This window comes from Cetorhinus maximus, chromosome 1, assembly GCF_964194155.1.
Source record: "Cetorhinus maximus chromosome 1, sCetMax3.hap1.1, whole genome shotgun sequence".
NCBI classification, from domain to species: domain Eukaryota; kingdom Metazoa; phylum Chordata; class Chondrichthyes; order Lamniformes; family Cetorhinidae; genus Cetorhinus; species Cetorhinus maximus.
Genome location: NC_135879.1, coordinates 18,624,075 through 18,639,786, shown reverse-complemented (window position 1 = coordinate 18,639,786; position 15,712 = coordinate 18,624,075). Strand labels below are relative to the sequence as shown.

Below are 15,712 nucleotides of genomic sequence, written 5' to 3'. Positions count from 1 at the left end.
ATATATTACATTTACTGGTTCCCTTTAGCTATCCTGCTTGTTACCTCCTCAAAGAATTCTAATAAATTTGTCAGGCATGATTTCCCCTTCATGAAGCCATGCTGTCTCTGCTTGATTATATTATACATACCTAATTGTTCTGCTATTACATCCTTTATAATAGGCTCTAACATTTTCCCAATGACAGATGTTAAGCTAACTGGCCTATAGTTACCTGTTTTTTGTCTCCCTCCCTTTTTGAATAAGGGTGTTACATTGGCAGTTCTCTGATCCTCTGGGACTTTCCCAGAATCTAAGGATTCTTGGAAGATTACTACCACTGCATCCCCTATCTCCGTAGCTACTTCCTCTAATATCCTCAGATGCAACCCATTAGGTCCAAGGGACTTATTGGCCTTTAGCCCCAATAGTTTCCCTCATACTTTTTCTCCAGTGATAGTTATTACATTTATTTCCTCTTCCTGCCTTTTGCCCCTTGATTATTTAGTATTTTTGGAATGCTATTAGTGTCTTCTACTGTGAAGACTGATGCAAAGTATTTATTCAACTCCTCTGCCATTTCCTGGTTCCCCATTATTATTTCCCCAGCATCATTCTCTAAGGATCCTATATTCCCTTTGGCCTCTCTCTTCCTTTTTATATATTTAAAGAAGCTCTTACTGTCCGTTTTTATATTACTTGCTAGTTTACCCTCAAAGTTTATTTCCCCCTCTTTTTTTGGTCATCTTTTGTTGGTTTTTTAATAAGTTCTCAATCCCCTGGTTTACCACTAATCCTTGCCACATTGTATGTTTTTTATTTCAATTTGACACTATACTTAACTTCCTTGGTTAACCATGGTTGGTTTAATCCCCTTCCTAGAATCATTCTTCCTCACTGGGATATATCTTTGTTGAGAGTCATGAACTACTTTTATTAAGTGTCTGCCATTGTTCATCAACCGTCTTTTCTGCTAAACTCCTTTTCCAGTCCACACCAGCTAACTCTGCCCTCATTCCTTTGTAATTACCCTTATTTAAATTTAGCACTGTTGTTTCTGACCCAAGTTTCTCACTCTCAAACTGAATGCTAAATTCTACCATGTTATGGCAACTGTTTCCTAGGGGATCTTTTACTTTGAGATAATTTATTAAACCTGCCTCATTACACATTACCACATCCAAAATAGCCATCCATGGTTGGATCCACAACATATTGTTCTTGGAAACTGTCCTAAATACACTCCATGTATTCTTGCTTAAGGCTACCTCTGCCAATTTGATTTACCCAATCTACATGAAGATTAAAGTCACCCATGATTAATGTACTGCCTTTTTTACATGCCCTCATTATCTCCTAACTTATTCTTTGTCCTACATTAGAGCTACTGTTAGGGGGCCTATAGACTACTCCCACCAGTGTCTTCTTCCCCTTGTTATTTCTTACCTCCACCCATGTGGATTCTACATCTTCCAATCCAAGGTCATTTCTTGCTAAATTGCTTATTCCATCTCGTACTAACAAAGCTACCCCGCCACCCTTTCCCTCCTGCCTGGCCTTTTGAAAAGTCACATAACTCTGAATATCTAGTTCCCAGCTTTAATCTCATTGCAATCATCATGTCTATAAGATCATACCCATTAACCCCTATTTATGCTGTTAATTCATTTATTTTGTTCCGAATACTATGTGCATTTAAGTAAAAGGCCCTTCATTTTGCCTTTTTACCATTTTTTCCCCCTTTGACCCTATTTGTTGCTTTTTTTAATGTTTGTACACTCTGTCCCTTCCTGTCACACTCTGGGTATCATTACCTAAATCTGGGTATCATTACCTAAATAGCTGCCCTGCAATGCTGCCATATCCTTTTGCTTTGTAAGCCTACATATCCCCTCTCCAGAACCCTCCCCCCATTATTTAGTTAAAATCCCTTTAAGTGTGGTCGTGGGCAGGAAAAACAACGTCTTACCTGCCGGTCGCAATGGCTGCTTTTCACGCCGTACTGTCCCAAACCCACCGCATTAATTATGCATTCCTGGGATACATGCCGTTGCTACAGTGGGTGGGTTTTGATTTGCCTGCCACAGCATCGTTTCATCATGCCAGGCACCACATTTAAAGTACAGCCACACTCAATATTTCCAGCCTAGGACTGCAGCAAAGGAGACATGGCCCCAAAAGGCAAGAAAGATGACTGCAGCCCTCAAGCGCCTTTTGGACACCAGGCCTGCTGTGATATCCTCTACCCCCGCTCTCACCGCGGGAAGGGCAGCTACATTACCACTCCAGCTTAGTGGGCAATGGCAGTGGTGATCAGTGCCAATGCTGCTCAGAAGAGTTTGGCCATCCAATGCAGATAGAGGATGAATGATCTCATCCGTGCCGCTAGGGTATGGCAAACATCTCATCACTTTAAACTCACACACTCAAGCCCAACACACACTCACTGGCATCTTACTCATTGCCAGCTCAAGGGACATCACCACCCATTCCCACACACACACCCTCACATGTCCATCTGGACTCATCTCTTCTGCAGACTGCATCCTCAGCCCTCACCATCTTGAGACCACTTACACAGATCAACATGTGCCCCCATGCCCCACCCTGGGATACCCTCCTTCCCGAGTACAGCCCTTTTCCTGCAGCCTCTTCCCTTGCCTGAGGCCACTTCTCCCTCTTCCCCAAGCAAGGCCTTGCCCTGCAGCTGTTGAAAAGCCACCCACATATGGCTGATCTGGTAGGTAGAGGCCTACGCGTGGGCCCCACTAAAAGTGATATGGTGCTGTCTGTGAAGCCTGGCACTGATGACTGCGAGTGCTGACTGAAGCAAGGTAGGCAAACAAACCTTGAAGTCACGAGCGAAGTGCAGCCCGCCAATCACATGCCTTATATATGCTGTTGTGAAACACGTCAGCATGTTTTCCCGCTGACGTGGGTGGACAATCCAGCAGGGGTGATGAGTCCGGTGGGCTGGCCTTATAATGATATGCTAATGTATTACAATGAGGTTCCCGGTGTCCGATGGCGGGAAATGCGGCCCGCCATCGACAGGCTGAGTGGACGATTGCAAACTGGTTTCACGACGTCATGAAACTGATTTTTGTCCTTCTTGCCAAATTGTCTGCTCACGCCACTGAGTACGCCCGGCGCCGGTGGGCATGGAAAATCCCAGCCTGTGTCTATTATAGTTATATTTTACCTTGTATATACCAGTACTTCAGAAAAGAATGTCACCGTTGGAACTATGTTACTTTCAGCACATGTTATTGGGTCTGTTGGTGAATAATTCTGTGGAAAGGAATGGCAATCTCTCTCGTCCTTCTGACCATGTAACTCAGACCCTAAGTCTTCTTTTGCTCTTTTGGTCTGATTTCTCTGCTTCATGCCCTCTAATAGAGAGGGATGAGATGATCCATCTGCAAGTGGCTGGAAATAAAATATATTTTACTGTTAATAATTAGGAACTGGAATATTAGCAAAGTCCAACACAATTAAAAGATTATTAATTTATCATGACCCTCCAAAAGAAACATATTTTAGAAAATAACAGCTCATGCTAGAAGTGGAAAATTTGCATTTTGGATTCAGACTATTTAATTGGACAACTAAATTATTGGTTCTGATTCATTTAAATCGTTAACCTAATAAAAACATCATATAACCAGATTTTGACACATATTTTGTAGTAAATAGTCTTTTTAATCTTAAAAAAAAGCTAGACATCAGCTACAAATGAATGCAAACCATAAGACCTTTCAACTGGATATTGTATTGCAATAATTGTTGCCCACTTTAATAATTGTGACACTTACCCTGAATTTTTGATTAATGGGATATATGACTCTTGCTTTCAGCGCAAAAGCAGCTATATTACTGTTCAATGAAGTTTCATTTTCCTGTAAAATTAAATATATTAGCAAATCATAATAACGTTCTGCTGATGAAATGTTCTAAGCTTTTCACCTTCATGGGACCTTAGTGACATAACAGAGCATCCAGGCCACATTTAAAGCTTAGTTAAATGTTTATAATACTTCAGTATGAAGCAAAATTAAAGTTATAATTACAAAAACCATCAACAGTATATTCCAAAAAATCTGTCATTTTCCAAAGTCCAAACAAGATTCAAACTTGAAATTACCAAGGGCTATATTCTATTTTGATAAAAACATTTTAAATCATTGAGAATGTCTTCTTATCTTAAATGCTCCAGAAAATTATTATTTTGCATAAATGTATAAGTTATTAAGATTCCCCCTCAGGGTTATTTATGATTTGAATATGTACTATTTTATAATGCCAAATATTATAGGCCCCAATTTTAAAGGGAGGGTGCGCGCGGAAGTCAGGAAGCAAATGGTACCCCAGTGAGTCTGGGGATATGGCAGTCCGGCCAATGTTAACAGCCAGGCCTCATTTTCTAAAGTTTTCTTGGTGAACAGCTCGAACCAAGCTAGATTCATTACTTCACCGGTGGACAGGGGCAGGAATTCAATGGCAGGAGCTCCAGTTTCCAGTTAATTGGTGAGTGGGCTCTGGCATGATTAAGGATGGGTGGTGGTGGTGGGGTGGGCCGGAGGGAATGCCAAAGCAAGGGAGCCCCAAGACTTTCTTGTGAGGCCCAAAGGAAACCAAAATTTAAATTGAATTAAATTTTCAGGCCCACAATCCACCTTCTGATAGGTCTAGTCTGAAAGTCACTGTCACCACACTAAAAATTGCAGATTGGGTCATCGGAAGATGTTCCACATGTATAAAGGAGCCCTTTGCCGGCTGAAAATATCAGGTTAGCTTTGCAACATGGTGGGATAGTAGCAGGATATGGCTTTGAACATGGAGGGCTAGATTTAATGTTCCCGACATGGGTCCCACCCACCAGTTAGAGAACCGGTGGGGAAACCCCTGTCTCTTCTGTTGGGGAGGCCCAATTAAATTAATTGCCTGTCAGACAATTAACTGGGCAACGACCCCAGGATTTAAGACCCTCACGGAAATCCCGCCCGTCAAGAGCTGCCGGCCAATCAGCGACAAGCAGCTCTCTGCTGCTGGGAAATCAGCAAAGTGTCCTTGAGCCATCAATTAAACTCAGAATTGATCCTTTGTTTATGTAACAAGAAGACTCTGTGGTGATAAAGGAACACAACACCACTGCTAAAAAGAAGTTGTAATTACTACATGACAAATTTATGTAAGCAATTAACATTCTAAATGAGGACTTAGGGATTTATAATGGACATATAAAATTAAGGATCATATGTGAGTTTAAACTAGGAATTGAATTACGCCTGCCCTCCCTTGTTCAATTGTCCCCAGTTTCTAACTCCCATTTGAAGGCTGGATTTAGTCTTGACTCTGAGCGAATTTAATCCAGCCACTGTGGGGGAAAACATGGCAGCCGGGCCTAATTCATTGCAGGAAAGACCACTCATCAGTCTCCCGGTGGTGGGAAAACCTCCCTCAATTAAGTCAGAGGTGGGAAGGGTCCGATGAGAGAAACGTACCCACTCACGGCGAATGTCATTTAGGCTTATTAATTAGCCAATTGACACCAATTATCCCTGAATTCACAGGAATTTAGTGGCGGCTGGGGAATTAAATGGGAGTTACATGGTTTTCCTGTGCCTCCCGAAAGCCGCCAAACAAACCCTGTTGTGTTTTCTGGCCATGTACTGGGAAGGGGGGGGTTGGGTCCCTCATTGTCAGGCACTCTGTGCCTAATTGAGGTACCCGGCTTTGCTCCAGGGTCTTCACCAGGGATCGTTGTTGGAATTCTGGATTTACGTGAAGGCAGGTTGGGGGTCACGGGGGAGGGGGATTGGAGGCAGGGACAGGTGGTGGGTTTCAGCATGCCCCCTCCACTTCATGATGCCGGGTACCTAAATCGGGCAGAGAATGCCTGACAATGATGGGCCCCTCCGGTATGCTGCTGGAAAACCCAACCAGATTTGTTGGGCAGCCTTCAGGAAGCACAGGAAAACCGTGTGACTCCCATTTAATCCCTCAGTCACCGCTAAATTCCAGTGAGCTCAGGGATAATTGGTGCCAATTGGCTCATTAATAAGTCTAAATGACATTCGCCGCGAGTGGGCACGTTTCTCTCATTGACCCCTTTCCCCCTCCGACTTAATCGAGGGAGGCTTTCCCACCACCGGGAGACTGATGAGTGGCCTTTCCTGCAATGAAGTAGGCCCGGCCACCATGTTTTCCTCGCTATGGCTGGAATAAATTTGCCCAGAGAACCAAGACCAAGTCCAGCTTTCAAATGAGTGTTTGAGACTGGGGACAGTTGAACCAGGGAGTGTGGATGTAATTCAATTCCCATTTTAAACTCAAAGGTGTGATCCTTAATTTTATATGCCCATTATAAATTCCTAAGTCCTCACTTAAAATGTTAATTGCTTACATAAATTTGTCATGTAGTAATTACAACTTCTTGTTAGCAGTGGTGTTGTGTTTCTTTACCACTACAGACTCTTGTTGTTATGTAAACAAAGGATCAGTTCTGAGATTAACTGATGGTTGAAGGAAACTTTGTTGATTGGAATGTGCTTCCTGCTTCTTTGCAGAAGCACCCACCATTGGCAAATGGTTTTGTGCCAATAAAGTACCTGGATTGTGACGTTTCTGTGCACTAGAGATATTACAGATTTTCATCTTTGTTTGGGAACACTTGGAAACCAGGCATAGTAAAGAGGACATGAAAATTGTGATCCACTGCATCATGTCTTTAGCCCCACATCTTTGGAATTCTGGAGGGGTTTCCCACAGTCACATATCTGAGCCTGTGTAACCCGTTATAACCCTTGATACCCTTGCCTAACAAAAACATACAAATCTCAGTTTTTAAATTTTCAATGGGCCTCGTGTAGTGACCTTCAACAGACTAGAAAAGGCAAAGCTTTTTAAAGCAATCCACCTCCCCCTTGGGTAATGTTGTGGCCTCATGTCCCTGGGATGTCAGCCTAGAATCCCAATGCAATCTGGAAGAAATGTAATTACAGGACTCTCAGAGGTATAGGGTCTCTTCCGTTTTCTCTTCCTCATCCCAGTATAAGGCCCTGCCACTTTGTGGACATATGCCAGTGTTATGTCCAGGCAATGTAAGTAGCTCAGGCAGGGAAAAAGGAACACACATCTTCTTATCTGCACAGCACAACATACCTCCAGCATGCTGCGACATTGGGCATCCTGAAGAGGCCTGGGTAGGAAAATAGATTTAATTGTTTTTGATATATTTTATGCTAGCAGGTCTCTTGCAGTGAGCTGCATGGTGGGCCATTTCATAAGGGCAGGCACATGATACCCTGACGCCCTATAACGTATTATTCTGCTGCTAAGACGATGCTGGATCTCTAGGTATCGTTACTCTCAACAGTGGGTGCAGTTTAAGGGCTCTCCAGCTTTTAAGATTGTAAATGACTAGAGAGAATTACAGTAAGATCAGATAGCTACTATAAAGCAACCACGAATCACTCGTTAGGACAACATAGGAGAAGACAAAAAAAAATTACGACCCACTTCGTGAAAAGGGGAAGCTCTGCCTTTAGCTCCTCTTTCTTCAACGATTTCTTGATTGCTTTTATAACTTTGGCTATCCTCAGAAGCCTCAGAGTCGGAATCACCATCAGATCCATTTGAACACATTTCCTGAAGAGAGAAACACATGTAAATGAAGACTTTGTGACAAAACGCAAACCTCCCTACTCTTTATTTTTTGGCGATGGGAAAAGGAGCTGCATTTGGTGATGAGGTGCAGTTTTGAAAGGTGGATTGATCAACCAATCGGAGCACCGAGGAACGGTTTACCTTCCTTTGCAAGGCGGATTCCAGCACGGATGTGTAAAGGAGAACTCCGCCAACCGTTCCCAGTAAGAAGCCCAGCACCACGGCGACTGCCAGCAGCCAGGGGTAAACCTGCAGCTCACTGGAAGCGATGGACAGCACGGCCCGGATTGAACAGGAGGGCCAGACCATGGCTGTCCATTCAAATAGCCAAAGGGATCACTTCATTCCAATGGCAAAAACTCCCAGGAACGCTGCCAATGGCAACCACTGTGACAGGAATGAGGGAAAACATCTTCGGCAGCGACATCTCACGTTTTGCAACGACAACACTGTCCCTTCACCGCCGATCGCCTGAGTTATGTTTTAAATTGGATCCTCCTGGGTGGTCTTGTTTTTTTTTTCTCTCTGCTCCTGGCAACTTCGACCCAAGCAGGGAATGTTAAGAGGGTTGCTCCCGAAATTTAATTTAATTCGAAAGGAAATGTTTCCTTAGCTCCCCACCCCCGCAAAACGAAAAGTGGGAGGAATGCAAGAGATTCATGCGTTTTAGCACAAAGGGAAAGTTCCCCAGCTCCGCCAAGATTTTCTCCACAACTTTGAGCGCTGCGAGCGCTGGATGCGGCGGTGGAGGATGGGAGTTGTAGTTCTTTCCGCCTCTGACGCAACGGAAAGGTTGCCGGGGTTCTCGCGCTGCTGGACTACGCCGACCGGCATGCCCCGCGGGCCTGCGGATTGACAGCCGGCTCGGCCACACAGGAGGCGGCGGAATTAGCCAATCATAATGAGGGTTGCGTCGATCCGACCAATCCGCGAGGGGGAAGGGCGGGGCATCGCTTCCTTGGGACAATGGCAGGGCTGCGTGTGATTTAACAGCGCCCAGGATTCGGGCAGGGCAATGATGTCAGCAAACTCGCTCTCTTCATGGAGCAACAGGAATCTCCAGACTGCTGCCACTCTGACCAATGTTCGAGTCTGTCCTGGACCAAGCATCTGCAGCAGCTCCGTTCCCCGATGAACACCAGGGCGATCCTTTATTCACCAGTGTGATCTGTTCATCAGACAGCCTCCTGTTTGGGGAGTTTCTCTGGCTGTTTGTGCTATGTGGATTGCCCAGGCTCCTCAGTGCACCATGAGCTTCAGCAGCTCTCTCCTCCTGTTGACTGCATTCACTCACACTGTGCATAGTCGCGAAGCCGCAAGTATCCTGCACCCCCTGATGAATATTTTCAAGTTATCGCCACCCCTGTCTCACATGAAGGCTACAACTGTAAAAGAATTTCGAGGTCCGACAAGTTCATTCGATTTCCAGCAGCAGCTGATCAGAGTCCTTGGATGTGGGTGCAGGACACATCTGGATGTGCCAGTCGCTGCTGGCATTGACCGCTCGGCAGCTGTTTTGGGGCAAGATTTGATTGTGAAAGTTGGCGATTCTGTTGCATATGTGAGTGCCGATGTTAGAAAATAGAAGTGTTCTATGTCGCAAACGAATGCTCGTTGTCTTGATAGTTTTACATCCACATTAATCCTCAATCTTTTTTAGCTTAATATTTCAAAGACGTTTATTAAAGTTGTGTAGTAGGGTTCATACTCGATACATATACTGGTTTCACAATTGTGTACACACGTTATTTGAGTCGGGCTACAATGTCTCCGTTGCCTTTTTGACCCACCGTTAGTATATTTAAGTCCACTCCTGTAGTCGTGGCCAACGGAAGAGCTTTACTTTGTGTCTAACAACTTTGCCCATTTGGAAAGCACACTCGAATAATATATTTCCACTTCTAATTTTGAAGTGTTTGGAAGATCGGAGCTCACCACCACTACAACACAGACCGACGGCAGATTCCTCAGGTTTCATGTTGTATGATGCTGCATACACCCAATCAGGTACGTGGAGATGTATTTCTTGTGCTTGTGCATTTCATGTCACTAAGTTACACTCATTCGCATTGTACATAGTTGTAATTTGATTCTGATTGTGATGTGATCTTTTGTAGATTTTTGTTTTGCCAAGGACATAGACATACCAGCAGATTCAATCTGTAGTTGTGGAAAATAAAGAATTCTTTAATGTAAAGGAAGTAATCCACCCTCATAAACTGTAAACACAAGATTAAGCATCATTACAGTATGGCATCGGTATTCAGTCACGGAATATTACAAAATAATTACAGCACAGAAACAAGTCATTTGGCCCAACAGGTCACATGCAGGTGTTTATGCCCCATGAGCCTCTTCAAACCCCTCTCTGTCTAACCCCATTAACATATTCTTCTATTCCTTTCTCCTTCGGGTACTATCTAGCTTCCCTTAAATGCACTTATGCTATCCATCTCATATTCCCTGTGTCCCTCTCCGCAGATGCTGTCGGACCTGCTGAGTTTTTCCAGGTGTTTTTGTTTTTGTTCATATTCCCAGTGGTTGCATGTCCTACATACTCACCATTCTCTGGATAAAGATGTTTCTCCTGAATTCAGTCTTGGATTTATTAGTGACTATCTTATGTTTGTGGCCCATAGTTCTGAATGACCTAGTCTTTGGAATCTGTAATGTTTTTAAGAATGTTTGAAAAGGACTTTTAAGAGTTTGTATCAATTGAAAAGGAAACAGCTGTAATTATCTTGGATAATAAGAAATACTGGTCCATGTGACTTGGCGATGCTTGACCTGGAAGTAGTACCATAAGGAAGAAAGTTAACATTCGTAAGCCATGAAGCTGGAAAACACAAAGGAGAGCTGGAGGCAGAAGGCAATTAGTACACATCCAGGAACTCTCGGAGGCACTGTGTGAGTGAGCTAAAAAGGTCTAAAACTTGGAAAGTCTGTGCGAGTAGCTTGGAGGTGCTAAAGAGTTGGGTGTTTTACCAGAAGTAGCCAAACTGTGAACCAGGGTGTTATGGCTGGTTAGTTGAAAATGAATTCTGGAGAGCTCCACCATCAGGACTGTCATGACCCAGGGGAGAGAGGATTCTAGAAATTTGCTTTGCTGATGATAATCATACCTGTGAAACTCAGGGGGTGAAAGCTGTTGTCAGATAGGACTCCTGACCTACCCTGTGTGAATAAAGAATAGCATATCATGGAACTGTGTAATTAGATAATGTCACACATGCCATAGTTGTGGTTGTATAAGACGTATCTCTGTTATATCAACTATTTAAAGTGAAATTTACCTTTTTATTTTAAGTGTCGTTTGTTTGTTAAATCATGTTTAATTTGTGTTGGTTCTGATTTGTGTTCATGTAAAAGTTACAAAAGGTGCAATCTTGCTGGTAATTTCTTCATTTGAGGGTCATTTGGTAAATATGGTAATTTGCAGTTGCCCCATGGGAATCATAACAACAGTAAAATATATATTGGTGTGAATTGTTGCTGTGAAATCATCTGGAATATAATATATCCCCCACAATACATTTAACATCAAACAATTCTTGATGCAAACATTCAAGATATCTTTTATTGACTGAGATTATCATTCCAGTATCTTGATTAAATTACTGTACTTGGCCCTGCATCATGTAATCCACTCTATTATATCAGTCAATAATCTGTTGTTCTAAAACCGTGCCTTTTGAGGAGGTGCTTTTTTAAATTTAAATACAGATTTGTAAGAATTTAGAAGAATAAAACTGGCCTTAGGAAGTAATCTTAGTTATTGTGTCACATGCACTGTAATTATGATCAAAATGCTTGGAAGCAAAGAAAGGGCAGACATTCTCTTTATATTGATTTAAGCTCTAGGAGCCATGACTACACTATGCTAAGATAGAACATCATAGGAACAAGGTGGAAGAGGTATTATGCATGAACATGATGTGAGATTACAGTAGAAGGAATTCTGTGCAATTGAGCTAATTTTAGAGCAACATTAATATTCTACCTGTGTATAAAGGCAAATAATTATCATTAAATTCAAACTTTACTCTAAGGGGTCAGTAAAAAGGGCAAAAATAAATCCTGCTTGAGGTACCAAATGTGTTCCCTTGAGTTTATCTCTACATTGAGATTGCTTTCAGCTCAATAATGAATAAAAAGAATAATAAACTCAAAAAGACTTTTGTAAAAAAAAAAAATTCAGAAACACACAACCTGTTCAGTGGCATCTGCAAAGAGAAAAGACTCATCAACGTTTGGGTTGTAAGCCCTCCACCAGAACTAGAACTGGGTAGAAAAGATGCCATGATAGGACTGAGCAAAACAAGTGGAGGGGAAAGCGGGGAAAGCACTGAGCAAATCAAGAAGAAGGTAAGGGCAGAGAACAACAGATAGAAATCAAGAATAAGGAGTTCTGCTTTCTATCAGAGATAAGTTCCTAGGATATTGTTTTTTGCAGAGGGGAAATCTACTTGAAAAGTTGATGAACACATGTACATAACATAACATATGAGACTAACTGATCCATAGTCCCCATGTCTTCCCTACGTTCCTTTTAACTAACCGCACTATGTATGTTGTTCTTCAGTTTTCTGATGCTTGCCTTTCTTGAAGAATTCCTACATTTTTCTGCCAGTGGTTCTACCAAAACATCTGCAGCGATGCTCCCTAATTGGAGAAGTGCTTTGTTTTCGCTTGATTGGGGTTAGCAAACTGGTTTGACAATTAACATTATTAATTATTGTATATTATACCTTACCTGCATATTTTGGCTTTATATTTGGTATTTGAGCACAAAACCAAGGCTGACACTTCAGTGTAGTACTGAAGGAGTGTTGCACTGTTGGAGGTGCTTCCTTTCAATTGAAATGCTAAACCGAGATTCCATCTGCCCTCTCGGGTGGACATACAAGATCCCAAGGATCCCACTATTTCTAAGAAGCACAAGGAGTTCTTCCTGGTCAAAAACAAAAATACCTGGAAAAACTCAGCAGGTCTGGCAGCATCTACGGAGAGGAGCACAGTTAACGTTTTGAGTCCGAATGACCCTTTCGGACTCGAAACGTTAACTGTGCTCCTCTCCGTAGATGCTGCTAGACCTGCTGAGTTTTTCCAGGTATTTTTGTTTTTGTTTTGCATTTCTAGCATCCGCAGTTTTTTGCTTTTATCTTAGAGTTCTTCCTGGTGTTCTGACGAGTATTTACCCCTCAACCAACATCATTAAAATAGATTATCTGGTTATTTTCACATTGCTGTTTATGGGACTTTGTTGTACACAAAAAGGCTGTTGAGTTTCCATATAACAAGAGATAATACACTTCAAAAGTACTTCATTAGATATAAAGCACTTTGCGACATCTTGAGGTTGTCAAAAGCACAATATGAATGCAGTTTTTTCTGTTTTCCGTCTATTTCTATCCACCCCTAATTCTATGTCTGAACACCCACTTTACCACAATCCCTTCCCTTGGACTTGTATTTGTCAGCCACAATTTTTCTTCCAATTTCTAATTATACACACCATTAAAACCCATTTCTTAATTCTCTAAGTTTCTTCCATTTAGCATCCTCTCAGTGTTCTCTAGTTGCTGGGAACTGAAAGCACAGTATCACAACTAGAAGAACTTGCTGAATAATAAATCAATTCAATATGCTTACATTTTGCCAAATTAAATTGATAATCAATCAGTACTCAGTCTAATTCTGGTGTTGATGGGATTTATCACTGCATGTTGCACTTACAGCTATGTATTTGTTCAGTTACAGAGTTAAAGATCATGTCACAGAAACAACAGCATCATCCTTTGACTTCAGCAGCCTCAGGAAGCATGTGGAGCCAATCAGTGTTCTTCTCACTTGTGTCCTGGACCAAGCCAATTGAATCCCTGATAAAAGGGATATTGTCACAGTCCCCACCAAAGGTCAGTACAGCAATATTACATCACTGGGTCGAAAACCCACCTGTGCTCAGAGATCAGGGAAAAGGGTGCTTAATTTTCATATCACTTGCGAGTGGTCCTTTTACTGGGGCTATATCTGGGGCACTTGCTTTGTCTAATGGTTTGTAAATTGCAGTAGAGGTTGCCAGTTTTGGGGGAAATGCTTGCTTCCCCATCCCCTGAAAGAACTTACACGAAGCCCAGCACTTGTGTAAAAGGATGGCCTTGAATTAACTTCAGCAAATCCGTATTATATTTCAAATTTTCCCCATTTCTGATGGAAGGTCACACCTCAAATGCTCATTCTGTTTCCGTATCTACAGATGCTAACTGACCTGCTGCGTATTTCCAGCATTTTCTGCTTTTAACTCAAATAAGCTGTTTGTTTGATGGTAAAATCATTGGCAGTGCTGAAGTAATAAAAACCTTCCCCTCCCAATTTTGTAACTGATGTTTTCAGAACTTTATTTGTTATAGATTTTTACGAGTTTTCATGTGTTAAAGTTACACCGTAATTTGCTTCATTTCTTAAGCATCCTCAGAGTAGTTTCTTTTTAATTGCCCTGCTATAATAGCTTTAATAATAGCTTCTAACGTTTTCCCTATGACAGAGATTAAGCTAATTGTAACAGTAAGTGGCATATTGGGGGTGAGGTAGGGAGGGTGGATAGTATTCAGATGGGAACATACGAACATATGAATTAGGAGCATGAGTAGACCACTCGGCCCTTCAAACCTGCTCCACCATTCATTAAGATCATGGCTGATCTAATTTTAACCTCAACTCCACATTCCTGCCTACCCCAGATAACCTTTCATCCCTTTGCTTGTCAAAAATCAATATACCTCTGCCTTAAAGATATTCAAGGACTCTGCCTCAACCACCTTTTGAGAAAGGGAGTTCAAAAGTCTCTCAACCCTCTGAGAATAAAACATTTTCCTCATCTCTAGTTTTTAAACAGTGACTCCTAGTTCTAAATTTTCCCACAAGAGAAAACATCTTTTCCATATCCACCTTGTCAAGTTGCTTCAGGATCTTATAATGTTTCAATCAAGTCTCCTCTTACTCTTCTAAACTCCAGCAGATACAAGTCTAGCCTGTCCAGCCTTTCCTCATATGACAACTCACCCATTCCAGGTATTAATCTAGTAAACCTTCTTGGAACTGTTCCCAATGCATTTACATCTTTCCTTAAATAAGGAAACCAATACTGTACATAGCACTCCAGATGTGGCCTCATCAATGCCCTGTATAACTGAACTATAACCTCTCAACTCTTGCATTCAATTCTCATTGCAATAAACAATAACATGCTATTGGCTTTGCTAATTGCTTGTTGTACCTGCATACTAACCTTTAGTGATTCATGCTCTAGGATGCCTAGATCCCTCTGCATCTCAGAAGTTCGTAATCTCCCACCATTTAGATAATAGGCCTCTTTTTTTATTTGAGTGGCCAAAATGGACACCCTCACATTTTCCCACATTATACTCTATTTGCCAGATCTTTGCCCACTCACCTAACCTATGTACATCCTTTGTAACCTTCTTATATCCTCTTCACAACTTACTTTCCCACCTATCTTTGTGTCATCAGCAAATTTAGCAACCATACCATCAGTCCCTTCATCCAAATCATTTATATAAGTTGTAAAGAGCTGAGGCCCCAGCACTGATCCCTGTGGCACACCACTTGTTACATTCCGCCAACCAGAAAAAAAATCCATTTATTGCTATCCTCTGTTTCCTGCCAGTATGTTACCTCCTACTCCATGAGCTTTTATTCTCTGCAATAACCTTTGATGTGGCACCTTATCAAATGCCTTCTGAATATTCCCACCCACCCCCTTTCCGATCCCCCTTTTTTCCAATAATTTATATAGATTTTTCTTTTCCCACCTATTTCCATTATTTTTAAATGTATTTCCATCCATTGTTTTATCTCTACCTTTTAGCCTATTTCAATCCCTTCCCACCCCACCCCCACTAGGGCTATCTGTACCTTGCTAGTCCTGCTTTCTACCCTTAATGTCACCTATTATCACATTCCTTAGATAATATCACCACCTTCAACACCTCTTTGTCCTTTTGTCTATGACATCTTTTGGTTATCTCCACCTATCACTAGCCCT

The 15,712-nt window shown here is 42.0% G+C and overlaps 2 protein-coding genes across 6 annotated transcripts in view; one reads left to right on the top strand and one right to left on the bottom strand.

The window, feature by feature from the left end:
- The window catches only part of evc (EvC ciliary complex subunit 1), a 49,777-nt gene extending 41,583 nt beyond the window's left edge, over positions 1-8,194 (bottom strand). For all 3 annotated transcript variants that reach the window (XM_078538000.1, XM_078538047.1, XM_078538097.1), the window contains exons 1-4: positions 7,789-8,194; positions 7,501-7,629; positions 3,795-3,878; positions 3,182-3,408 (exon numbers count right to left, since the gene is read on the bottom strand). In XM_078538000.1, the coding sequence (XP_078394126.1) occupies positions 3,182-3,408; positions 3,795-3,878; positions 7,501-7,629; positions 7,789-7,956 (608 nt within the window). In that variant the 5' untranslated portion in view covers positions 7,957-8,194. The remainder of the gene's footprint in view (positions 1-3,181; positions 3,409-3,794; positions 3,879-7,500; positions 7,630-7,788) is intronic.
- Positions 8,195-8,449: 255 nt separating this feature from the next.
- Positions 8,450-15,712, top strand: part of LOC144677670 (limbin-like) — a 184,283-nt gene continuing 177,020 nt past the window's right edge. For all 3 annotated transcript variants that reach the window (XM_078537849.1, XM_078537792.1, XM_078537736.1), the window contains exons 1-3: positions 8,450-9,208; positions 9,561-9,654; positions 13,402-13,562. In XM_078537849.1, coding sequence (XP_078393975.1) covers positions 8,867-9,208; positions 9,561-9,654; positions 13,402-13,562 — 597 coding nt within the window. In that variant the 5' untranslated portion in view covers positions 8,450-8,866. The remainder of the gene's footprint in view (positions 9,209-9,560; positions 9,655-13,401; positions 13,563-15,712) is intronic.